The 25,951-nt window shown below is 41.3% G+C and overlaps 2 protein-coding genes across 4 annotated transcripts; one reads left to right on the top strand and one right to left on the bottom strand.

The window, feature by feature from the left end:
* Window positions 1-64: 64 nt before the first annotated feature.
* lyrm1 (LYR motif containing 1) lies at window positions 65-4,434 on the bottom strand. 2 transcript variants are annotated; one of them, XM_064322237.1, is made up of 6 exons: window positions 4,297-4,434; window positions 3,623-3,685; window positions 1,315-1,478; window positions 1,164-1,224; window positions 910-941; window positions 65-643 (listed from the first exon to the last, which is right to left on the bottom strand). In XM_064322237.1, the coding sequence occupies exons 3-6, from the start codon at window positions 1,471-1,473 to the stop codon at window positions 527-529; spliced, it is 369 nt and encodes a 122-aa protein (XP_064178307.1). In that variant the 5' UTR covers window positions 1,474-1,478; window positions 3,623-3,685; window positions 4,297-4,434; the 3' UTR covers window positions 65-526. The 2 variants fall into 2 exon arrangements, with proteins under 2 accessions (XP_064178307.1, XP_064178309.1); XM_064322239.1 differs by lacking the exon at window positions 4,297-4,434 and adding an exon at window positions 4,093-4,245.
* dcun1d3 (defective in cullin neddylation 1 domain containing 3) lies at window positions 4,410-25,929 on the top strand. Of its 2 annotated transcripts, none has more exons than XM_064322235.1 (4): window positions 4,410-4,705; window positions 17,902-17,984; window positions 20,044-20,592; window positions 25,050-25,929. In XM_064322235.1, exons 3-4 carry the CDS (start codon window positions 20,150-20,152, stop codon window positions 25,543-25,545), a joined length of 939 nt encoding a protein of 312 aa, XP_064178305.1. In that variant the 5' UTR covers window positions 4,410-4,705; window positions 17,902-17,984; window positions 20,044-20,149; the 3' UTR covers window positions 25,546-25,929. The 2 variants fall into 2 exon arrangements, with proteins under 2 accessions (XP_064178305.1, XP_064178306.1); XM_064322236.1 differs by lacking the exon at window positions 4,410-4,705 and adding an exon at window positions 4,766-5,713.
* The last annotated feature ends 22 nt before the right edge of the window (window positions 25,930-25,951 follow it).

Raw genomic sequence — 25,951 nt, 5'->3', positions numbered from 1 at the left:
GTGTGGGACTTCAGTAACTTTTAAATGTAGCTTTCACTTATACAACTATTAATAAGCAGAAATGTTTGTAAAAAAAAAAGTCATATTTTATTACACAGAGAAATAAAATCCATCGTATTATCTTACACAAGATTGTATAGCTTAATTAAAAAAAGAAAAGAATAAAATACATCAGTGCTAAGACATGAAACCCATTTCTTCAAGTATACGGCAAAAGCAGAAACAATGTACTGGGCAGACCAAACATGCAGTTGACTGCACTGCGTGAAGTATAGCTCTGAAATGTTTGCAAGAACAATGAACTTAACCAATGTGATAATATTGTACGCTTATGCTGAATGAATAGAGGAATGGCTTTTATCACCAAGTCACAGCCACTCTGTATTGACACCAAGCATGCTGAGAAAGGCCTCAGGGTAGTGCTGTAAATATCGGAAGGCCCCACCTCGATCATTCCCACATTCTCCTTCAAAGCTGTGTTTCTGCATCCTGACCCCTGGCTCACACCATAAGAACTGTGACATCATCAGGAGGTCTCGTCATGTGACTCTAAGTAAATGGGCTTGGCCTGCTTCCTCAGTCTTGCCTGGGCGCGTAGCTTTCTCCCTTTCTGAGTGGCAAGTCCCATTGGAGGAAGGTATGTCTGTAAGAGAGAATAAGATGTGGTCTATGCATTTTTAATCTCTCATTCATTATGTAGTTATGATATTCACTGTATAAAATGTAGTTTAACAGAAATGAAATATCAATTTAAACTGGCTCTAGATGCATAATCGATGGTCTAACAGGGGCCCTGTCAACCTAGCGTAGAACTGATGGTTTGTTTTAATCAAACAAAAGAGAATCACTAAAAAAACAACACTAAAGAGAATACTACAGTAAGCTGTCCATTTTAATTGCATGACTTACCGGCCGTGGATATGGATTCCTGTAATGCAGCCCTAAAAAAAATGAATATTTTTGTTTACTCTAACTCACTCTGGAGTTTTCAGTTCTTCTATAAACCACAGAAAACCAAAATAGTATAGACAAAGAAATATAATACAAACTTGGATTTCTATGGAGTCATTGAAAATTAAAAATTTGACAGTTTTCAGTTAGTTACACAATTTCAAATCATTTTCAATATCATTATAAAGCAAGTGAAACAGTTTTTATCTCACCAATTTCTATCCTTGCTTGGCATTCTTCTATGTACGTCTTGATTGATTGCGGGTCAGTCACCTTAAATGAAGTAACAGAAAACTAAGGCAGCTTACACAGCTGTAGTTTCATGAAGCTTTTGATCTTGAGCCCGGGAAAGAAACAGCCTACCTGCTTGTTCTGTCTGAACAGAGTCTGTGCCTCTTCAGCTATGTAGAGTCTCTCTCTCTCAGTGTCCTGCGGCAGTGCGGACTGTGCCTTCCAGGTCCGAGCGATGCGCAGCACGCGTCTGTACAGTGAGAGGACCTCTTGCCTTGTAGCTGCCGTCATCTGGCCTAAGAGGCAAACAACAGTTCGTCCAGATCACGCCATTATAAACATTTACATTCATGTGTTGATCATAAAAGTTTAACACAGGTGCAGTGTAGATTCCCATTGATATTCAAGTCATGTGAATCGCCTGAAAAACAGTAGACGCGACTACTTAAGCCTGGCAAGTTCAAATATGGTCAGTGCATTTGCATAGTACCCGTTTTAAATGTATTCCTGTGAATGAGTTATTTCACACTATTTCCATATTGAAATACAAGCAAAAAGGAGGCAGATAGTTTAAGTGCAACAATAGAAGTTACCAACTGGCAGTATAATGCATCATGATTGTACCTGTTGGTTATTCCATGTCATTTCACACACCATGACACCCATTGTTCTGAAATGTTTGCTGTAGTTAGAAACAGTTAAGACTATGGTTTGTTTCTGTATGCTATCTAATGTATTCCCAGTGAATATGGTGATGGTTAGTTTCCCCTGTACAGATTAAGGAGTCATTTAAGTTATTTGTGTTTTGTCCCATCATACAGTCTTAAACTTCCATGTTCTGACCATGAGATTGTACTGTTTCTGTTATTAGATTAAATAGTGTGAAGAAAAACCATGTCTTCAAAATTAAATGAAAGCATTACTTTCAAATGATACCGATTTAGACATAACCCTGAATTTGTAACGGACCTCATGCTATTCTCTACCTAGGGTGGGCCAGTACAGCAGCATCTGGTCATCAGAAACGGTACTATCACATTATATAATGGATCATATAATGAACAACTTCAATGACTTGATTAATCTGTATGGAGGAAAATAGCCAACACCATATTCATTGAGAATACATTAGATAATATGAAGCAACAGTACTCTAAGCCATAGCTCCATTCTACTCATCAAACAGAGAATTGATCTTATGCACTGTTTGTTGTGGTTGGATTGGGGTGGAGTTTGGAGGAGTCTGTGGGTGGATTTTGACCCATTTATTTTGATTCCTCATTTCTTAATCATTATCAGTGAACAGTTTGGTACAAATAGGAAGTTGGGTACTTCATTTACTTAATATTATGTAAACTACCTAAATAAAATTTGGGTGCCTCAATTAGCTTGATTTCTCCCATACCACCATGCACCTTGTTCCTGCCAAATGGCTGAAGCTAAGGCTTGGTTAGTACTTGGAAGGGGAGACACCTGGGAAAACTAAGTTGCTGGAAGTGGTGTTGGTGGGCCAGCAGGGGGCAATCTTCCCTGTGGTTGAATAAACCCCAATGTACCAGTGCAATGAGGGGGACACTGTGCTGTGAGATGCCATCTTTCGGATGAGACGTTAAACCGAGGTTCTGACTCACTGTGGTCATTAAAGACACCATGACACTTGTCGCAAAGAGTAGGGGGTTCCCCGGTGTCCTGGCTAAATTCCCAACCTGGCTCTCTCAAACTTAATTCATACCTAATCATCCCCTGATTTAACTGGCTAAAGAAATATTCTTTCCCTCTCCACCTTAGCTAATGTGCGGTGAGCGTTCTTGGTACCACACATTGGTGGTGGGTGAGGTGAGTTCCCACTCATCACTGTAAAGCACTTTGCACAATCGGAAAGGTGCCATTTAAATGCATTGATTCATTCATTCACCCAGATCAAATTATATTTATGCAACATGAATGGTTACCCATTTCTAACTACAGGAAACAATTCAGAACAACCTGAGATGGTGGCTGTCAAAATCCACTTTTTTGTTTGAAATGACACTGAATGACTCCAGTACCACCAGGAGGTGTGTGTTTCATTATATGTAACATGACACGCACAGAATTTAGCTTTTATCGGATAAATAAAAATCACTTGGTGTCCTTTGAGAGAGGATACGCGGTAGCCAAACATATTGAAGGTGAAGTAGGCTACATTTGACCTAGAATGATTCACAACTCATAAAATGAAACGGCCAGGCACTGGACAGTTCCACAACTCGCCAGGAGATGGCAATAAGCACATATATTGTATGGTAAATGTGAAAAATCCTTCAAACAATAAATAATGACACAAAACCCACAACAACACATTAAAATATACACAATGGGCAGTAATACAAGTCTAGGGGTTCCAAAAGAAGCTGCAACAGATCACAAATAATTCAAAAAGCCAGAAGTTGGAACTCACAGTAGCTGTTAGGGTAGGTCAGGTTGAGTCTATGTTCCCAATAGACCAATGTCGGTGGCGGTACTGTGAGGAATGTAAGATTAGACCATCATGATGTTCATTTACATTACCAAATGTCGAAGACATTGGGGTGGGGCACTGAGGGGAATAGTAAATAGTCTGACGGTCTTTAAAACTTGAAGTCATAATTAAAGCAGACATTTCAACTGACTTTGTACCAAACACACTTGTACAATAGCACTTTAGTGATGATGACATTTTAGCAACAGCCTCCTACATCTTTCTGACATTAAATACAGTTTTTCCAACTATATTGTAACGCCAACAGTAGCAAGCGCTGTGAAAATAACGCTTGCGGGGTAAAGAAAATAGCTTCTAGCAACAGACCAAGCCCTTAATCCGTTGTACGACACTAAAATAACTACAATAAAAAATAACATGAACTCGATTAGCAAACCAACACAGCTTACTTAACGTTAGATTCCGTGCCTCCAGCTGACCATATGATTAGTGCCACGCATCTACAACAAACACACAGCTACCAGGATACACTTGATAAAACCTGAACACCTACAGTAACAGTGGAGGGTTCAATGTTAAACGATTGATATTATAATTCGAGTATTCTAAATATTTAGCTATCTAGCCAGCTGAGTAGAACTATCTTGACCTACCTTACTAGCTGCCTTCTACTCTTGTCGCTTCATGAATGACGTTTTGCGTGCGAGCTCCTGCCGAGTGACGTTCTGCACAAGCAGCTGTAGCGATCACTGCTGCGCTGCAGGAAGTGATGCAGGGAAAATTCACATTAATATACACTCAACTGGGGCAGGGGAAAAGAGAAGGGAAGAAATAAAAAAGAAACTAATCTCTACCAGCTCTTACCAGTTTATTGCCTAGACGTCTGAAGGAAAAGGTAGTGATAAAGAAGAGTTGAATTGTTATGTTAAAAAGCAGTCGGAAGGTAGGACGTTTGTCAATACGAGAAGGCTGTTTTGTGTCGTTGTCTAACCTGTGTGGGACTTAAAAGGCTGGGGAGTGATGAGTGTCAAATTCTCGACAGTACATCGATCCATTTAAAAGGTAAGAATGTTATGATCTAAGTGAAATTGTATTTTTTATTCACCATCTAACTAAGTATTTATTCTCCGTTTCTTTCAACTTTAACAACTGACCGCGGAAAAAAATATTGCAAGCTACCTAGCCTGCTAGCTACAGTAGTTAGCTAGCCAGTCAGCCACTTCATTGCGAACACGGTAGACGCTAGCTAATATATAGTTAGCTTAAATGCAGCTGGCTAAATAGTTAGCTAGCTTTAAAGCTAATTCACCAGGCAATTAGCATGTTCGGTGGCAATGTAAATATACATTTTAGTTGGAATACAAGTAAATGTATTAGCTGGCTAGATAGTTCCCTTATTCCTGTTGTTTGATTACACGTAAAAAGTCAATATCGAAACTGAATCAGCTAGGCTAGCTAAGTTAGTTACTTGTACAACGTTGTCTTAAAATGATAGACGTCTTTGTTTATAGCTTGGCAGTCGTTTTGACGACAAGATAATCATCTTGCTAGCAGTTATAACAATTTTTGCGTGCTGCATTCTGACTTTATGAAACTTGAAAATGATTTCAGTAGCTGTCTATTTATAGCTAGTAATACAGTTACGGCTGGTTGCGTTTGAACCACAGAACTATATTGGGTAAATTAGACTAGATTGCTGATGTAACAATTGTGCCTGATCGAAAAACTTTGCTTACAAAGTTTCAGTTTCCCGTTGAAATAACATGGTTCGGGGGGAAATTCGTCCCATTAACCAGAGCTGATACGTATTGTAAAGTGCTTATAATGTGGTTTTTGGTAACGTTATTATGTTTATTTGAAACTAGAGGCACAGTAGCCATGTGTGAAATAACGTATTTAACGTTACTTTTGGCATCTGTTTGGGGAAAAGTAGAATGCGGTCTAAGAGTGCCGCCGACACACCTAAAGTAAAGGTGAGGTAAGATATCTTTTATGGGGCATCGACAAGAGACTTTAGTCGACACAGACCTGCGCATGCCATCGTCAGATTGTCAGACCTGTCCGTGATCGGTGAGTCTGAGATAACCTTCATAATGGAGCTCAAGAAGTGCATCGATGTGTCCTTGTGATGACAGTAACAGTGTAGCAGGCTATTGAACATTTTTAATTAAACTGTGTCGGGTGTGGGAATGGGCTCTCGGATCAGGGTGAACATCCTTTCAGATAAGTTATCTGATGCTGAGAGCAGAGGTGGAGCTAATGACAGAGCAGACACTTTCGGAATTGATTTAACGATCTGTCTCTAACCTTACCTGTCCTCTTAGCTCACATTTCCCAGAAAGAGAGCCGTACTCTGTGTCCTCCCAGTTTGTCTAAATTAACAAAACCACCAACGTGAATTTGGTATGCATTTGGAATGCAACTTGAAATTCAGTATTGTAAAGCAAATTATCATGTCAACCAATGTCTATGGCCGTTTTGCCTAGAAATGTATTATTATTATTATTATTATTATTATTATTATTATTATTTGTCTTCCACCATATTGGAAGGGAAATCATATTTTTACATTTACCCAAAACCACTGAATATATAATAATAATATAGAGTGGAGTGGAATGTCTGTCACTCACTTTAACATAATTTCTACTGGTCAAGTGTGCCTAGTGTATAACACATTTCTCTTCTAAAACTGTAGTACTCAAACATAATCTAATATGTGCTGTCATTCAAACACAATCATAATAGTCAATGATGCCTGTCATTTGGCATATTTATTTTTATTAATTAATTTATTTTGTATTCATGTTTCTGTCTTCTGCATACTGCCTCAGTATGTCCTGTTCAGTTTAATCCTGCCACTGCATACATCTATTCAATGTTTATTTGGGACATTCTGTTTTTTCCAGGACGAGCTCACATTGTGAGGGTCTGGTGTTATTCAGTCAGTCACCTTCTGCTTTCAGTCTTTTTTTTATAATTATTTTCAATTTTTTACATAGGCAGCATAAGCAGTTGGCAACATGACACCAATGTGAGTGAGGCACTGATAGTCCTCCCAGAGTTGCTGACAGGGCGATGGAGAATCGTTGCACTAAGGCTCTATGGGGCTCAGAGTGGCGCCACTGGCGCTAAGGCCAGGAGGGCGAGTGGAGTGCAATACTGCCATGGCAGAGCTGCCCTCAAAGAGAAAGAGAGAGAGAGAGAGAGAGGGGGGGAAGCAGCCAGCTCTGCACCTGGCCTCCTCAGTGCGGCACTGTAATTAACTGGCCTCCTGAGGTGAGGTCACAGTGGAGGATCATGCTGCATCAGAGCCGCTGACCTTTCAACGGTTGCAAAGAGAGACGGCGATTATGGCAAAACGGCGGTCAGTATCCTCCCATTCTCATTCATAGTTTGTTACAGGCCAATGTTGCACAGTTATGCCAGTTAGGCCTAATTGCAGGTTCTTTATAGACATGTTCACTATGTGTTATAGTTCCAAATGGAAATTATGTTTTATTGAGCTCTGCTTTTATGTGGATGGTGTGGTTTGTGAACCCTTTAAAAATTGATCATTTTTGTGGCAGATGTTTTAAGGCTAGTTGTATTAAGTAATGTTGACCAGTACCAAGGTTCCCACACTGTTAAATATCCCCATAATATTATGGAAGTTAAAATCTTTTAAGTGATGCCATGCAAGCAGCTGTTCTACTCAGCATGTGTGTGTTCCAGCAATAAAGTATAAAACTAGATAGTTGCTGTGTATTTCAATTACCATTTCTTTTGCAATACTGCAACTATTTTACCAATTACACCAATTTAATGTACTGTAGATTTTCAATATAAAATCTTTCCTGTTAAAGGCTGCACACTGTGTTACGGAATTCTTAATATTTAGGTTATGTCCAAAATCTTAAAAGAACATGTCGCTATCCAAAAGGCAGTAATAAATGGGGTTCTGTGTGATATTGAAGGGTTTTATTTAGAATCCCAGAGGGTCATGTAATGAGACAAAAAGTAATATCAGGTGAAGTGGATTGAAGCAAAATGCCTCACCAGATTTCTTTTTAGGTTGCACCTGAATATGCTTGTTGGCACCCCTTTTGGCCTTAATACAGTGATATAACAAACAAACACACACACAGGATTTGTAATTTGGATGAACAACTACAATTGTTGTCAGACCTACTATAGGCATGTATTGAAAATCATTTGTACTACTGCTTTATTACATGATTAATTACAACCATGGGACAATCCAAAAAAACATACTACAAGCCTAAGTGACCAAATTTTCCTCATTCTTTATACACCTTCAAAGTGTTTCTTCTGTTAGTTGTATAGATGAGAAACATCTACCTATGGTCCTACATGGTTATGTGAGCAAATATAAAACTGCACTAAGGGCAGTTTTTTATTGTCGTTGAACCAAAATAGCGGTGTGTGAATCAAGCCTGGCTGTAGCTTAATTTCACAGAAAGTCTGTCACAGCTGCTACCATGACACCTTTCACACATTTATAGACTTTCTTAGAATGGAGGATGATAAAGCCAGCTGACTTTTTTCAGTGAAAATTTGTGTAGTTTGTTCTCTTGGGTAGATTAAGAGCACATGCAATTGTTTCCACTGGAATGTGTTTTCAGTGGGTATGTCTGTACAGTCTGTCATGATTATGCTTTCACGCAGAATGGGTAGTATATGAGCAAAGCTTTTCACCAACAGGATGCTCAAGACCAGTATATTTGCCCACACAATTTCAATGTGCTACGTGACTCAGATGGGCTGTCGTGAATCATCTGCTGGGGAAGAAAATAGTATTTTCTCCATGTGTCTCCAGAAAGCAATGATCACATAGGCCATCTGATGAGGATAGCCTCATGAGCGCTAACATTAAATTAATAAATCAACAACAGATGTGTTAAAATCAGTGTGGATGAATGAAAGAGAAGGAGTGTTCACAATCATAAGGCATAATGGAGGAAACGGTCTCTGTGTGGACCATGGCCATGGCTGGTCACATTCCATGGCCCATGGTATTCAGGAGATGTGCCCTCTGATGTGTGTCTGGAACAGGTCTACATCTGACATGCAGAACAAGCAAAACCTATGAAAGTAAGCAGCCATTTACATGGTACAGTTGTACATTGTTTGAATTTTAGTTTTGAATTCGAGAAGGTAAACCAGCAGTGAATTTTATTGACACATTTTTAGCCTAAATTTGAGAAGGGATGAGTCAACTACCAGTTCTTCTGGATATGTGTCGTGTATGCCCTCCTTGTTACATACTCAATCATTGTTATGTGACATCTTATTTGCGAAAGATTTTAATTCAGAAGCTCATCAGAGAGATCATAAGCACAATGATCCCCACGATCATCCTTACTGAGGGGCATTCCATTTGCCTGTTGCCATCAAGGGCAGGATGGATGGAGCCAAGTACAAGCAAATTCTTGAAGAGAACCAGGTTCGGTTTACAAGAGATCTATGCTTAGAGCAAAAATTCATGTTCAAATAGGACAATGGCCCAAAGCACATAGTGAAGACTACAGAGGAATGGCTTAAAAGCAAGAAGGTCAGTATTTTGGAATGGCCCAGCCAAAAGCCCAGATTTAAATCTCATAAAATCTGTGGTATGACCTGAAAAAAATTGCCATCCTTAAAATGCGCTCTGTCTAACTTGGCAGAGTTGGACTAAATTAGCTTGGGGAAATGGCCAAAAATTCCAAAAAAATAATTGTGCAAGCTCCGACTGACATACTTGAGAAAACTCGGCTGCAATTGCTGCCAAAGGCCGATCTACAAAGCATCGACTCTGTGGGTGGTGAATACTATTTTAAACAAGAAACCTAAGTCTTTCTCTTCTGAAAAAATGTTGTTGAATGAAAAATGTTTTTTATCATACATGTGTTAATTTTATTGTGTGGGTGAAGAGGACAAAATGAGTTGGTGCTTTAAAATGTGAACGTTTAATGGGACAAAATGTGAATAACTTTGATGGTGGTGAATATCGGAAGGCACTATATATTGTATGCTTTTAAAGCGGGTGTATTATTTTCTTTTATACTAATGCCATTTATTCAGGAAAAACTTTGTTTTTAACAAGAATCTATTTTACAAGGGACAAGCCAGTGAAAAGTTTGGGTAGGTGGTAAAATGGGGAGTTGAATGACAGTGAACAGATAAAACAACTTAAAGAGGTTGTAGAGGGGATAGGAAGGATAGAGAAGTCAGGGCTTCCAGGCAAGTTGAAGTTATGGTGTTTGCAGTTCCCTAAGTTGATGTGGCCATTGTCAGTATATGAAGTGCCAATATCAAAGGTGGAAAGGCTTGAGAGGTTGGTTAATTCGTATATTAGGAAATGGCTAGGAGTTCCTCGTGTATTAGTAGTGTGGCATTGTATGGGAAAGGCATTCTCCAGCTACCAGTAACTAGTCTAACAGAGGAGTTTAAGTGCATGAAGGTGAGAACAGAGTTGTTGCTATCAGGGAGCAAAGATGCAGCAGTTAGTCACTTGGTCCCAAATCCAACTAGAGGGAGGAAATGGAACCCAAGACAGGCTGTACAGGAAGCAAAGGCAGCTCTTAGGCCTTACAGACATTGTAGGTAAGGTGCAACAAGGCCGGGGTGGCTTAGGGCTCAGCTCAGGGAAACCAGTATGGAGCAAACCAGGCCCCTCAGAAAGGAGGAAGCTGGTGGTGGAGCAGGTACGTCGACAAGGGAAAGTAGTGAGGTGTACAAAGGCTGTGGCCCAGGCTAAGCAGGGACAGTGGATGAACTGGGAAAGTGTAGAGAAGAGGAATCTTAGCTGGAGGGACCTGTGGAGTATGGAGGAATATCGTATAAAATTCCTGATAGGGGCTACTTGTGATGTGCTGCCATCACCACAGAACCTAAAACAGTGGGTAGATGTGTCGTGTCCACTGTGTTCAGAGACAGCAACTTTGAGGCATATTCTGTCAGGCTGTAAGACTAGTCTTTCTCAAGGTCGGTATACATGGCGACATAACCAGGTTTTGAAAAGCTTAGCGGCAGGAATTGAAAGCTGAAGAGTACAGGTGAATTCAGGATGTAATCGGGTAGAGAGTGCAGCCATTCAGTTTGTCCGTGAGGGAGAGAAATGTAGAGGAGGTAGGTTTTTAGGCAGGCATGAGTCAGGCCACCTAATGGGAGCTAATGATTGGGAAATGCAGGTATATTTGGGAGGAAAACTCATTGTGCCACGAGAGATAGTTGGCACTAACTTGAGGCCTGACCTAGTGTTATGGTCTGCGAGTCAGCGGATAGTTTATTTTATAGAATTGACGGTGCCCTGGGAGGATTCAGTGGAGGAGGCTTATGAAAGGAAAAAGCTTAGATATGCAGATTTGGCAGCAGAAACTGAACAGCGGGGATGGAAAGCTAATGTTTGTCCGGTAGAAGTGGGATGTAGAGGGTTTATAGCTCGATCGACTATATCATTATTGGGAGAGTTGGGGATTCGTGGGTGGAGTTTGCAAAAGGCGGTAAATGAGGTGTCGGAAGAAGCATTGAAAGGAAGTCAGTGGATTTGGTTGAGGAGAAATAATGTCAGCAAAGTAAGCAAAGGGTAAGCGTATTCCTTTTCTTCACTGTTTCTGCTTCATGTGTGATATTGTGATCAGGAATTTTTCGATATAAGGATAGGATAACACAAGGAAGTTCTGCATGTGGGTATCATGGAAAATCAGAGCTAGCATGGAGGGGGGTGGTTCTGGGACGCTGGAACTGTTGAGCCTTCCCAAGGTGTCGTGGGCCTAACTTGACGAAACACCGGTGAAGGGAGGTGCCCACTTGATAACCTTGGTGATATGCTGGCTCGCACTGCCTGTCTATCTAAACGTTGGGTTGTGGTGGCCAGTAGGGGCCATGTGGTGGGGTATGTAGCATCGGCATTGTCAATACCTGGAGCTCGCATCAACGGAGTACGGGTCTGTTGAAGTTGGAAATGCTGTTTGGGGGCTGCTATGGGCCATGTAATACATTCGTAGTGTGTAGTCCCATAGTATAAATATTCATAGGCATGTTAGACTTTCTTTTGGTAATGGGATTGGATTTCTTCATTGAGTGCTTATCCTTATCATTAGGGCACAAGTATCTTGTGTTTATTATAAATTATTTCCCAAAACTTGTGATCTTCTTGTGTTATAAGCCGGAATCTATTTTTTGGGCCATTTCTTTGTTGACATTGAGGAATGTTTAGTATCATCATCTTGTGAAGTGATGTATTTGGAACCAAGTTCTAGCTTCCAGTAGGGGGATACTAGAGTTTTGGCCAGAATTACTTGGTCCTTCATGTAGTTCAATGATTTCTTTAAAAAATGCCAGGGCCTGTACATGTAAAAGTATGATTTGTCAACATAATCATTGTTCCAACGGCAAACCCCACTATGGCTCTTTTTTGTGCCATAATAGCCTACCTTGTTCCAATCAAAGTTCTAATGCAAAGAAAATTATTACTTGTTAAAAACAAAAGCTTTTGCCAAAAAAAATGTATTGGTAAAAAATAATATTTTTCCATTTTTTTCAGCTAACAATATTGCTCTTTGTCAGTGTTGTTTTTTTTTTATTCTGCCATTTTTTGGTCATCTTTATCAAGGGTGCCAATAATTCTGGACCTGTCTGTGGGTGTTTTTAATTATTATTATATGACTAGCATTTTTAGAAACTGAATGAAATGCAATTTTGAAAGTTCCAAACCTTTGCTTTTTAGCTACCCTATTGTTTTCTGGCTAACTTACAGTATAGGATTAGATTGAGAGTGGCTGGGGGAGTGCCATTGGTGATACATAGTTTAGCAGGCTGCCTTGCTGGGTATGTTCATTTAAATTGATGGCAATTCTTGCTAACAAATTTGTTTATCAGCTGACTTCTCATTTACTCTGGGAAACACATTGTGAACAGTGTTGTACAGTAAGTTTGTACAGAAAATCATGTTACAGATATACATATATATTCCAGGGCTATCAAAAATTTTGGCTTGCCTACCAAATTTGGCTGCTTGGTCGCCCAGAGGACTAACAAGAGGATTTGAGGGTTCCCTTAATTCCGGGAAACCCATGCCATTGTGGCAAACATCTCACCTATGGGTGAGAATAAATGTATTTTTCTAAGGACTAGTGCTTCAGAAGGCTTATCGTCCAGCCCAGTTTATGGGGCTTATATCCCAAGCTGTCATTGGGGGCCAAGCAGCGAAGCTGGTAGGCACCCATTGTGTTTGTACCTTTTCTTATTATTCATCATCATCATCATCATATTTTTCTTCTGGCTAGGGTGTCTATGGCAGCCCCTAGAACTGTATGGTAAAAAGTTTTGAAATTTGGCACACTGATTGGGGACAGTCCCATGATTCTTTTCACCGAGATTCATGTCTCCACCTCAAGCGCTTTAGTGCCACCAATGGGTCAAAGTTGGAGGTACATTTATGCATGTAAGTTTTGAGTCATACGCCTGATTTTTTTAAAATGAGGTACCATTGGATACCTTTGGATGAAGCCGAGTTCAGCGCACCCATTTACATCAATTTCTGCCATATTGAATTTTCCGCCATTTTTTCTGAAAAAATTAAAAAAATTTTCACAGGCCACAAATTTTGTCCAATCTTCACCATATTTGGCACAGATGATGTTCAGACCAAGCCTCACAAAAGTTAGCAGAAGGATATTTGATTTTCGAATGCGTTCGTCCGTTACAGCCAATCGAAATTGGCGGCGAAGTCGCCAAAGAGGATGTGAGCTCATATTTCAGCAACACTTTGATGTATCGACACCAAACTTGGTACATAGACTCAGTACCCCTTCCTGAGGATGTGCAAAAAAAGAGCGTGAGTCATTTGACCACTGGGGGGCGCTGCAATAAGTAAAAACGCGTTTTGCCTAATAACTGTTGATGTGTTTGCCTTAAAAAAGTAATTTGTGTGTGATCATCTTGGGAGATCCCAAGGCAGAGACAAAAGCGTTCGTCCATTACAGTCAATCGAAAATGGCGGCGAAGCCGCCAAACAGGAAGTGAGCTCATATTTCAGCAACGCTTTGATGTATCGACACTAAACTTGGTACATAGACTCAGTACCCCATTTTGAGGAAGCACAAAAAAATTCCGTCATTTGACCACTGGGGGCGCTGCAATAAGTAGAAATGTGTTTTGGCTAATAACTGGTGATGTGTTTGCTGCTTGGCCCCCTCATCGCTGCTTGCAGCTATATTTAATTTGTGTCTTTCTTTGGGCATGGATGAACCAAATTCTTAGCATATTTTTCCATTTCAAAGTAACCAGCTTGTAACTGTCTCAACTATCTTGGACCTGCTGCTTTACGTATAACAGACTTGTTTGGTTTTAGGATTTCTGCAGCTTCTCTTTAAAAATCTGGGTAACTTTTTGGGCAACAGTTCTTTATGCATTTTTGTGTTTTTGCTGTCCTGGGGACTATTTTGAAAGCAAAAAAAGTTTCATTTGAAGGGAAAATCAATTTCAGCTAAACAACTGAATGTGGTTTTTATAGGGAAATCGGGGGCAGGGTGCAGGGGTTTGAACCTTTCCTGAAATGTCACAGATGTGTGTAAAATATGCAGAAGTTGATTAAAAACAAAAACCCAACCCCCCACTTCCAGTCTACTGTTTTGTTGTGAAGTGTCTGTCATTTATAAATTTTGAACCCCTGCTTTTTTCAGTTTGAAGCAGGGCACCAATATAGTGTGGTAATGGCATATTCTTCTGTTACATTTGCTCACACTGCCAGCGGCCATGATTTGCTTAAACAGCAGAAAACAAAAACCGCCAACGTGCTTATCCACCATGCTCAGGTGCCCCCCATTGTTTTCTGGCAAATGTACCTGGAGCACAAATTTGCTGAATTCACATCCAGCATATGTCTGAGAGCCGTGGTCCTTTATCCATGTCATGGACAATGCTACAGAAAGAGGTGAGCCCCAGCCATACAGTGACGGCACATACTGCAGCTGTGTGGAGAGAGGGAGGAGGGAGGGAGGGGCTGGGCCAAGTGGTGTCAGCCAGGATTATCAGATTAAGGCCTTGGGGTTGTCAGGCAGGCTGTTCAAGGGCTCAGCTGGAGTCCCACAAAGGTAGGGATGAGTATTCCAGCTAAAACCATAGAAACAAAACCAGCTAAAACCATAGAAACTGGAGCCATGACCAGCCTCCAGTCTGGAGTCCTGACTCTTTGTGCTACAGTGCAGAATCACACTCCCACTCTGTCCGTCTGTCTAATTGAAGAACCTTTTAAAGGGAAAACATTTTCCAAAATATTTTATATGTATGAATGGCTTATAATTGAGTTTTCTCAACCACAACCTGTGAGTCTAGAACACAAACTCCTTACAGCTGATAAGCAGTGGTACTGCTTGACAGCATTTGATCACTTTGAAATAAAAGCCCTTTCAGAAAAATGTATTTTCCGTGCTAATTACTTGTAAAACTGTTATCTTGCACAAACAACACATTACTACACTCAAAAATCTTTTCTGAAAGATAGTTGAATGTTTAAATAATCAGACCTGCTCAGGTGAACTAGCCTGTATCAACTGGAGAAGGAGTGCTGGCTTCTAGGCGTAGACATGGTTGAAAATGCAGAAACATGCATGTATGTACAAGATGCACGTCATAAAACATAGTTTTTCAATGAGTTCACCTTTCAATGATGAGTTTTTCTTTCGTTGTCATAACTTGCCCATTTTGAAATGGTGAAAGGTGCTTTCCAATAGTATGCTCTTTTGTTATGTAAGCAGGGGTTGTATCAAGTCATTAGCCGTACTGTGTTTAACTGTTTGTTTCAGTCAATAGAAGTACTAGTGTGCTGTTTTCTCATTGACCCATACTATAGAATATCTGTATGTTATGTGGTTTTTATTTGGATCTTTTTTTATGCTGTGTTTTTCCTTGATCAGTGAATGCCTGGTAAGTTGTTTTGATAAATCCCTCAGTTTAGCCCTCTGTTTGCTCTGTTCATGTGTTCTGATGTTTTGTATAGGCTTAAAATGGTCTCAGCCGATTACAAATTGCCGCTGCCATGTGGAAACTAAACAGAACACTGTAGCTCCAGGTTCATTTGTCATCAGTCCAGCCTAACTCAGCTGTAAAGATCTCTTTACTTGGCTGTGGGGGATGGGTGCAGTTTGATATAAGATTCCATGTGCATATATTTGCATGCAAAGGTATAACTGCAAATCTGAAAATACTCTTTCCATTCCACACATCCAAAGAGGCAACAACTAGTTTTAGGAATTAGAAGTAATAATTCCATGGTTGTTTAAATATGTTTTATTCAGTGACATTACCTTATATGCTAGTGTAGGGTAAAGACTACATGCACATGAAGTGAAGTGATGTTAAACAACTGCGCACAACTGTCCTGGTCTCAGTTACTCATAATTTCATTCTAGCTACTGGCTTGGGTTTGCATCATTTTCACCTGGCCAGAAACATACAAATTTCCCTAATTTGATGTGTTTTATTCAGTAGTTTTTGTTTTTGTAGCAAAATTCATCAACATCAATAGCTTTTCATGAAAGGTTTAATACTCAATACATTGTGTCACCTCTGAAAGAAGGCAGAATATTATTGTCTGTGTTTACAGACTTCTTATGAGAGCTAATAGAATGAATAAATAGGTTACATTTTACAGTGGAGGGCCAATTGTCATTCGAAATGGCAACAGCAGGCCTGGGGAGAGATTTGGTAATTGGTTGACATTAAGAAAGGCTCAAGAAATATATATATATATATATATATATATATGAGCACCATAATGATTGGAACAAAGACTTCCCACCCCCTCCCCCCTTTCAAACAATTCACATGTGGTTAAAGTACAGATTCTCAGCTTTTATACACTGGTATTTTTTATATTTTTTGTTTCTCAGCATGTAGACATTACAGCACTTAAGAAATACAGCACAGATTTTCTTAATTTAAATAGGAATAGTGTGGGCCATTCCATGGGCCATTATTGCTCTTCTGTCCCACTGATTTATCTAACAGCCTTTGCAAGGATGGATCAGCGGCATTTACTGTGGCCACCCTATTCCCTGCCTGCTGATGTAGGCCTATACCTTTGTCCCTTATTGAGCATTTCCCTTGCTGTGCTTACTGTGTGTTTCTCCTGAAGTGAACTCAATCACGTCACAACATTGCTGACACCATTAGGGATCGAGAATAAAAACGACAGAGCAAACGAGCTGTTTGGGAAAGCAGTTGGATTGCACAGCCTAATTTATATGCTGAACAGACATTCACAGGTAGATCCACTGAGAAAAAAAACACCAGGCACAGTTTGTGCTACTTATTGCACAACAGCTGCGAGTCGCTGCCATGTCAGCCACTGACTCCGTAAAGTATTGAGGCAAATTGAGTAACTGCACAACTTCGTCCAAATATTTAGCGAGAGCAGTTCACACACTATAATATGTCCCATTTTTAGTTGAAAAATGTGATGTTTCCGTCATCAGATTAGCCGTCATATGGGACTTTTTGAACAAAGGTTGAGCCAAGTTTCATCTTCTCTGCTGCATGTATTTACTTATGAGGATGTGCCTCTTCTCAGTTGTCTGAGCACTTTTCTTTTAACTCATGACTCATCTCCGAGTCAAAATGCACAAATAAAGCAAAATATTGCTTTAGCTCACACCTTTTTTTGAATTTGAACAAATTACATGAATTGAAATTTACCTGTCATTTTACAAGGAATTAATTTTGATCTGGTGCTCAAAGTGGTGCAGGAATAATGGTAAATGGAAAAAAAAAACCCACTGAGCCACGGATGATTGAATAACTAGAAAACTGATTTATTCAGTATTTCTTAGAACAGCGTACCATCCTTATTCATACAACTGGACCATTTCAAATGACTTATTTTTATTAAAGTAGCATGGTTCCTGGAGTTGTTGAAAGATTTGTCTCTGTACAATGAAATATCCTACAGCAGGTTCAATGTCATCTTTGCTGTCAATTTTTCTATGTTGTTAAGGACAAGTAATTTACTAAAGATCTGCTCTCTTGCATGTCTAACATGGTGATGGTGACTTTCTCATTTTTCTGGGTAACAAGTTCAATATTATGAATCCCTGGTATCTCTTAATATTGAATTATTTCCCCAGCAGCAACACAATGAAGTTCTGCTCTCGAAGATACAACAGCTGTGTCTAAACACAGAATCCGACTACAGCCTTCAGGTCCAGGCTCCTGTGGCCTGGCTGGGGTATCATATGCTGCTCATGGTAACCAAAAGTTGTGTGGTTGTGTTTCAGAATTTTGGATCCCAATCTCAATGCTGCAGTATGAGAAGATGATTCCTCCTGTGCCCACCACCGATGCATTCTGAAACACTTTTGTAAGTATTACCCGTTGTTACGTATTTGTGTCTCCATAGCCTACCGCAGTGTTGTTTAAAGGCACTGGTTATTCATTATTTTGTGACTGAACCTCATCATACTCAAATCTGGCTAATCAGATTATGCATGCAAGATATAAAATGAATGACTGATTGACTTTTGGATTATATTTTATAAAGGTGAGGGTTCTGTTTTACCATATTTGCTTTGATTTGAGTTATGTTTTCAGCTGGTTAAGATTATTGTACCTCTCCTCTAGATCTTATATAACTGACTTTTTAAGTAAGTTTACTTCCGTAGTAATTTTAATAGTCTTCTCATGCAAAATATAGAGATCCATCACTTGGGATGAGTTATTTGTTATAAGGCCAAAGTGGCATTTAAGGCATAGTCAACATCTGTCCCACAGAGGGGTGGACAAATCTGTTTTTAGGAAGCCTGTATGTTTTGACTCATCACACGTACAATATTATATGTTTGGGTGTTCAAAAGTCTTTGACAAAGTAACATAGGAGGAGAAGTAATGAAACTAAACTGCAGAGGTATGAAATGAGCTTTTCCCATTCGAGTGGACTCACAGTGGCTTCAGCATGAAGTGCAAATTCTAATAAACAGAGGGGTCACACGTGAACATAGTGCCTTAGGGATTGGTATAGGGACTGCTGCTCGATCTCATATTTATAAAAAGTACATCCCCCATCATCATCCCCCCAACTCACTCTCACTCTGGGTATATTGTCTGTTTTTACATCATTTGCTTATAGCGTTTAGCTTTTCTGTAGCTGTTACTATTTTTATTGCTTTAGTGCCATGAAGCATAAAACAGTATATTTTTTTTTATGTAACTGTGCTATATTTTAATTCATCTTCCAGGCCACTGGTGCTCCTTGAGATGTCAAATTTGAATGGTCCATTTTTCTCCCAAACAGCAGCAAGTTGCTAGTTGCTTCCTCACATAGATCACAAGGCACATGATGTACGACTGGAGCCCTGTCCAGCTTTGACTCTGTTAGTGTAGGCAGAGCAGTATCACAGGAGCTCATCGCGCTCAGGTCAAGGGGACATTACGGCTGTTAAACCCTGATTATTCGATCACTGTTTTCTGTGCCCTCACGCTTCCATTCCTGTTAGTCCAAAGTCCATTATCTCTGTGTTAATATCAGTCAGCTTTAGAGAAAGGTAAATTTAAAAAAAAACTGTTTTTCACGGCACCATTCGTGAACCTGTGCATTTGCATTTGAAACTCACACACACACTCACATACTCAGCTTCTGGGGCCTTGTAGGTTTAATTTTTTTTAAACTTTGGGCACTACAGAAATTCCTCACCTTGGGGACTTATCAACCCCTCTGTAAGCCTGATTTCCAAAAGAGAGATGCTGTGCTGTGCTTGGTCCCTGTCAGTGCCTCACACTCTGGATGATGGCACGGGGAATGAGGATTCAGTACCAGCACCGCATGACTCCTCCGAAGCCTGTGGCTGTGATAATTAATCCTCCCCGAGTCTGCCCAACTTCAAAGGTTGCTGTTTACGGCGGTTATATTTTTCCTTTTGATAAATCACTACATTGGAATTCTTCCAGGAAATGTATTACAGGCTCTGAAACTAGCACCCGGCCACCCGCTTAATGCGGGTAGATTACGTCAGTGTAAAAGGGACCAATTTGCCAGGCATGTTGTCACGTGGAAATCGTGCTGCCGAAAAAATCCCCGAAACATAGCCTGCATGGAAGTTCACACAGTTGCATCGATCACAAGCATAGCTTCAGAATACCTGAAGAATGTTGGAGACACCCCCAAGTCTCATTGGGCTACTCTGATTGGACGTGTCTGCGTTCTTGGTCAAAACACTGATGGTTTCCGTATGTAAAGGTGCAGTCTAATAACTTGTGCTGTATATATTGGTGTAGAATTGAGCATTATGTGCTGACAAAAGTGAATAGTTAATATTTTATCAGTGATCAATGCCTTTATGGTTGTATGAAGAATGGAGACCGTTTTACCAATTTGGTCTGGAGGTCACCAGTGGACTCTGTATCTACCCTGTCTTCCCCTGCAGGATATGATGGCATGTTGAGGGGCGTGGCTGGGCGTGGAGGCGGAGCCAGCCAGGCCTGAAGCACAGAGCGGGGGAGGGGAGGAGGACGGTTGGGGCCGAGAGAGACATGGGCCAGTGCGTCACCAAGTGCAAGAACCCATCGTCCTCACTAGGCAGCAAGAGTGGAGACAAGGATCCGGGGAGCAAGTCCCATCACAAGAAGGGCGGAGGCGGAGGCTGTAAGGAGGCGGAGCCGGGCCCGGTGTGCGGGAAGTCCACTGGGGACCTGCTGGCCAACGGGACCAAGACCATGGAGGTGATCGCGGAGACGCCGGTGATCCCGGCGCTTTCGGGAGACCCCCTCAAGGACGACCTGTCGGCCAACGGCGAGGACTTCTCGTTGCTGCGCATCGAGGAGCTCTTCAGCCACTACAAGGACGAGCAGGACGACGCCATTTTGGAAGAGGGCATGGAGCGCTTCTGTAACGACCTGTGCGTGGACCCCGCTGAGTTCCGTGTGCTGCTACTGGCCTGGAAGTTCCAGGCTGCCACCATGTGTAAGTTTACAAGGTGAGAAAACATGGGGGGGTTGGGTGTGGGACTCGGGGTGGGGACAGGAAGAGCTTAGCACTGCAGAGTGTGGCAGTGTGGGATGTTGTCCGAGGAAGCTGGTTATATGTCAGTTTGAACTGAAACAAACTTTAAAGTTATTGACACCCATCTTGAATCTCAACTTATTTCTTAATGCCACTGTCATCACTTGTTAACAGTTTCCAAATATCACTGATATCTTTCTGAGTGCACCGTATCGTTAACAGCAGGTGACACAGCTTGTCAAAGATAAATAATGACTTTCAAATTCTGAAAAGAGGCAAGAAACCTGTGACAAGATTGGTATAGGGTGCAGTCTGCATTTGAATTTGAATCTCTTGTTCAGGGCGCATACTTTAAGTGGTTTTAATATTTTATGTAATAAGGTGTGGTGTCTTGTCTATGAGATGACTGTCTGTCGTCATGTTACCTAGCTAGCTAGCCACCTTAATTATACTGTTGTCTTGTGGTGTTTCATTGGAGAAAGGGGTTTGTGGCTAGCTGCTTTATGTTCTAATAATCTAAACATTTTCAAATGTATAGATCCTCAATATTCCTGGCAATATAGCTTACGGTTCATTTCAGTTTCATTAGAAAGGTCAGTGTGCACACTGTTTAGTATTTTCTCATGGTGCTAGGAATAAAATCCCTCAAAATTTGCTACGCAAGAAGTGGTAAGAATAATAATAATTATATACTAAACTTAATAATAAAAACCTTATTCCCGCAAACATTTTTATGATTTCTTCTTTTATTAAGTTGACATTATGGCCCATAGCGCTTTCCAAGGCACATACAATGCAGAGGTCCATCTTTTATATGAGTGCTGATAGTCGTCACCTGGAAATTGGAAATCGACCAGTTCCTCTAATTGTTAAAAATAAAGCTGTTGGGCATTGACCAAATATTAAAAACAATACCCAAGAAATAATACAAAATTTAAAAGTGTTCCTCAGGATAAACGTGAGAAGTCTAGCTGCCATTTCATTCAAGTTTATTCAAAACCACTATATCTGGGTAATAGGTGTATAACTATAATCAGTTTTAAAAAAACTGTTAATTTCTCCAAAGAATAAGCGCCTCATAACGATCAAACCAGCTTTTTTAACATGTGTTAACATGCGTTGTGTTAACATGTTTACCGTTTGCTCCATTCAGGTTTTTTAAACAAAGTAAGTTTGTGCTGTATTGAAAATAACTATGTATTTTATCACTTACGTAAAAGGAAGCAATCAACTGAACCGAATGACCAACTCTCTCTTTACTAGATCATTGCATTATTGTGAAATTAGGCAATTAGAGAATGCAGAATGTAACAATGTTATTTTCTTGTAATGCAACCACTTCTGCTCGTTAAACCCTACTACAGAAAGATCCATTCTATTGAGCGTATTGGCCACCAAAGTACTGAATGATCCCTTCTTGTCAATAGAGATGTTGGCTGGGGTTTCTTGGATACATTGGAGCAATATATTTATGGCCTGTGTTTGCTGAGAATCAGGAAATGCCAGATGAGCATAAACTGCAGTACATGCGCCAACAGGCAAACCACCAGTGTGTTCTTGCATCACCTTATCATCACACTGCATGGGCCGCATAAGTCTCCGGTGGCTTTTAACACCGATGGTTATCCAGGTGTTAATGTCACGGAGATGGTGGGCTCCTCGGCGTCGCGTTTAGCCCAGTCGAGCTGGCGTCCCCGTCCTCCGTTTCCTGCCGTCGCTGCGGAGCCGCGCGAGGTGTTTGTGAAGCCTGGGGAGACGGCAGCGCTGAAGGTGTAGCAGCGGGCCGGAGGAGGTGGGACAGGCTGTTTGATTCGCAGCAGCAGATGGATTTCAGCATTGTTCTCCCTAATCTCCTCAGTCGCGGCTCGCGCTCCCAGCCCCTGATAGGGCTCGGCTTACACGAGCCCCCGCTCACCTCCGCTGACTGACAGGGACGCAGCGCTGGAAGTGGGTCAGACACTCGCGTTCTTCGCGCGGTGCGATCCATTAGGGCCCGAGGCTTCATTTTATGGGTGGTGTATGTTTGGCAGGATAGGTATCGCGCCAGGTTAAATTCCTTTTAAAGCAACCGACGAACGGGGACTATTGATTATTTTCACTTTGCGGTGTTCTTCGGTGTAATTGAAACAGGGGAGCGTCCGGCTCTTAAATGGATTTTCATTCGAGGTTTGAGCCAGTGGAAGTTGTGGGCGGCGGCATCTGACCTCATCGCCGTGTCCCTGTCATTTAGCATGACTGCCCTTTGATTAACGAAATGGTTTGAAATATTTACACTCGATAAATCCACCCACTGGGAGGGATCTTTCGCTTCTTGCCAGAGGCGTCCTGCTGCCCGTTGCCATGGCGAGGGCAGAGCAATTAAATATATACTGCAGATTCTCAAGCGTGGTCCTATCACAGCATTGTTTGCTTTGAACCGCATTTACACTTGATGTCATTTTTCATTTCACACATGCACAGATATACTGTGTGAATGTTCTCTCCCACATAATCATGAAGACACCTTCACTAATTGTGATCTTAAAATGTGTTCTGGGCAATGAAATGGCTGTTTTGTGGCTCATCCTCTTTTAGGAATAAGAGAACCTAATGCTGATCTTATTGAGTGTAGGGTGTACAATGATTAAAATGTTTTCTTGTATATATGGCTTTAGTGTAAAAGTGTTTATGAATAACTTTGAAAATATTGCATTGGAACATTTAGACATTTTGGAACAAGTATAGAGGAATTTGAGATAATAACAAATAACAACACATTATGAGGAGAAGAGACCCAGTCTATTCAGCCAACTACCCTGGCCATTTAACTTCAGACTAGAGAGTACATACAGCTTACCATTTACATAAAAACTAAAGAGTGTAGCTAGCACTAGACTGTATCAAGTCTGGACTTGAAACTCTTTTGGTCTTTGCTTCTAATGCGTGACCTGGCAAGCTGTTTCACACATTTGCTCCACATTTGTACCTTAAAACAGTACTTCAATGAAGTAAAGCAATTCTGCAACATTTATGTAGAATTTATCTCTTGCTAATTTATACCTTTGCACCATTGCACTTCTTTCTCTCTCTTTTTACTAATTGTGCGCAAGTTGAGGTGAGGACTTTAGCATTTATTAAGTAATGGATTTTTACAGATGTAACAGTGCAGTGGGCCAGTGTATGCTTCTTCGGTGTGAAGGAGACAAGGTTCTGTTTGTCCACTCTGTGCCGTGGTAGAATAAACTAAGGATGGGCTGAGACAGCCACAGGGTCAGAATGCTGGCTTTGGAGGGGCTGTAGAGTACTGGAGGTAATCTCACTGATGGCACTGTGGTGCTGTGTCTCCAGGGATCTCCTGGTGGGTTATAACTGTATTTTCCATCTTGTTTTGGCGTGTTTCACCAAACATAATATTTATGTATTCATGTAGCTTACTCTTGAAATGTATGTTTTGAAAAACCGGGCAGGTACATAATATCTGTATTTGAAAAGCATAGCAGAAACTACATAAATACCCATTTTGTAGTGCACAGCTGGATAAATCATTTCATTTTGGCTCCAGATGGTTTTAGATCATCTTTTTACTTGTACTGTGTGGGCACTGGCATAAATTATAGCAAGCTGTGGGCAGAGTTAGAAACCCAGAGACATTGTTTTGCTGTCATGAACAGTAGTAAATGCTGAGGAGATGACGTCCAGACAGTCATTCCAATCTGTGACCACAGCTGTGTTAAAACGTGCAATGGAAAAGGCAATCGGTACCTGATCAGTTAGGATCGGCAGGTGCAAGCCTGATTCCAGCTCATGAGTGGAAATGAGGGTATATGATCTCACACGATGCCTGTATGCTCTGGATGTCATCCAGGTCTCATAACTGTTCGAGGAGCAAAATCATTTATTTCTGTTGTGAATGTCAGCATGAAGGATCTTCACCACAGAGAATCTTTAACAACAGGATGTGGTGGTGACAGCCTTTGCAGACACTTTTTTTCTTTCTGCCTTATTGCCTGAAATTGGCATGTTTCTGTTGCTGATCTAACTGCGGGAGTTTGTCAGCTGAAACATGCAATAGCTGCGTCCTTGGTTTCCTTATCTGCAGGTGCATGGTACGTAAGTGCAGTTGGCCTCATTGTTGTCAGTGGAAGATGAATCTATGTGCGGGTGTCGGCGTGAAGTTAAATTTCAACTGATGACTGGAACTGAGTTCCCACTGAGTTTAGCTTTTTTGAGGGTTCAGTCCTGGTGTTTCCCCATTTTCTGGTTTTCTTGTAAATCATCTTTGTGGCAGCTTCTGTAAAAAGCATTATGCAAATTGAATTGAACTGAATTGAAAGTGAACGACCTCTCCATGCTGTTGCAGCTGTGAAAACTATCCCCAGCCTCTTTACAGCAGTGGCACACGTGAGTGGAGGATCTTGAAGGCCCTTTATTTCTCCCTCCCCTTCTCTGCAGGAAGGAGTTTGTGGAGGGCTGCAAAGCCATCAAGGCGGACAGCCTGGAGGGCATCTGCGCTCGGTTCCCCTGCATGCTGCTGGAGGCCCAGGCGGAAGACAAGTTCAAGGACCTGTACCGCTTCACCTTCCAGTTCGGGCTGGACTCGGAGGAGGGCCAGCGGTCGCTGCACAGGGACATCGCCATCGCGCTGTGGCGCCTGGTCTTCACCCAGGACATGCCCCCAATCCTGGAGTGCTGGCTGGACTTCCTGACGGAGAACCCGCCCGGGGTGAAGGGCATCTCGCGGGACACGTGGAACATGTTCCTCAATTTCACTCAGGCGATCGGGCCCGACCTCAGCAACTACAGCGAGGACGAGGCCTGGCCCAGCCTCTTCGACACCTTCGTGGAGTGGGAGGTGGAGCGCAGGAAAAAGTGGGAGGAGGAGAGGAGGTGTACCTGGTCCCCCAGCACAGACACTGTAGACGACGGGGGGGTCACCAAACAAGAGTGACCACTGACTAATCGGCTGGGGGCAGGGTGTAAATGGAGGAACACAAGAAGTAGATTCTCCATCTGTGAAACATTGGGTGAAAATCAATATTGTTATTGTTAGCATTATTATGATTGGGGTTTTGTGTTTTTCTTTCATTTTTTTAAATAATGGGTTGGGATGGATGCGTGTGTGTGTTTGTGTGCGTGCACATGTGTGCACAATCATGTGTGTGTGTGCGTGTGTGTAATCTCTCCAGCACCCTGTCCTATTTGCCTTGTTTTATGAAAGGGCTCTGAAATACTATATTGTTTTTATTTAAATTATTGGGTTTTTAAAAGTTTAATTCTGGCAATCAGACATGCATTTGCTTTTTAAACAATAAATAATCCAACCCCCCACCAATCCCCCTACAAATTTCACTTTG

Source organism: Anguilla rostrata, chromosome 2 (assembly GCF_018555375.3).
Source record: "Anguilla rostrata isolate EN2019 chromosome 2, ASM1855537v3, whole genome shotgun sequence".
In the NCBI taxonomy this organism is placed as follows: domain Eukaryota; kingdom Metazoa; phylum Chordata; class Actinopteri; order Anguilliformes; family Anguillidae; genus Anguilla; species Anguilla rostrata.
The sequence above is the reverse complement of the archived record's forward strand: the minus strand, read 5'-3'. Positions and strand labels throughout refer to the sequence as shown.

Excerpts from the sequence above, each read along its gene's own strand:
- lyrm1 (XM_064322237.1), bottom strand. The coding sequence starts at position 1,473 with ATGACGGCAGCTACAAGGCAAGAGGTCCTCTCACTGTACAGACGCGTG. Across the intron at positions 942-1,163 it reads CCAAGCAAGGATAGAAATTG|GGCTGCATTACAGGAATCCA; the intron begins GTGAGATAAAAA and ends CATTTTTTTTAG. Across the intron at positions 644-909 it reads GGAATCCATATCCACGGCCG|ACATACCTTCCTCCAATGGG; the intron begins GTAAGTCATGCA and ends TCTCTCTTACAG.
- dcun1d3 (XM_064322235.1), top strand. The coding sequence starts at position 20,150 with ATGGGCCAGTGCGTCACCAAGTGCAAGAACCCATCGTCCTCACTAGGC. Across the intron at positions 20,593-25,049 it reads ACCATGTGTAAGTTTACAAG|GAAGGAGTTTGTGGAGGGCT; the intron begins GTGAGAAAACAT and ends CCTTCTCTGCAG.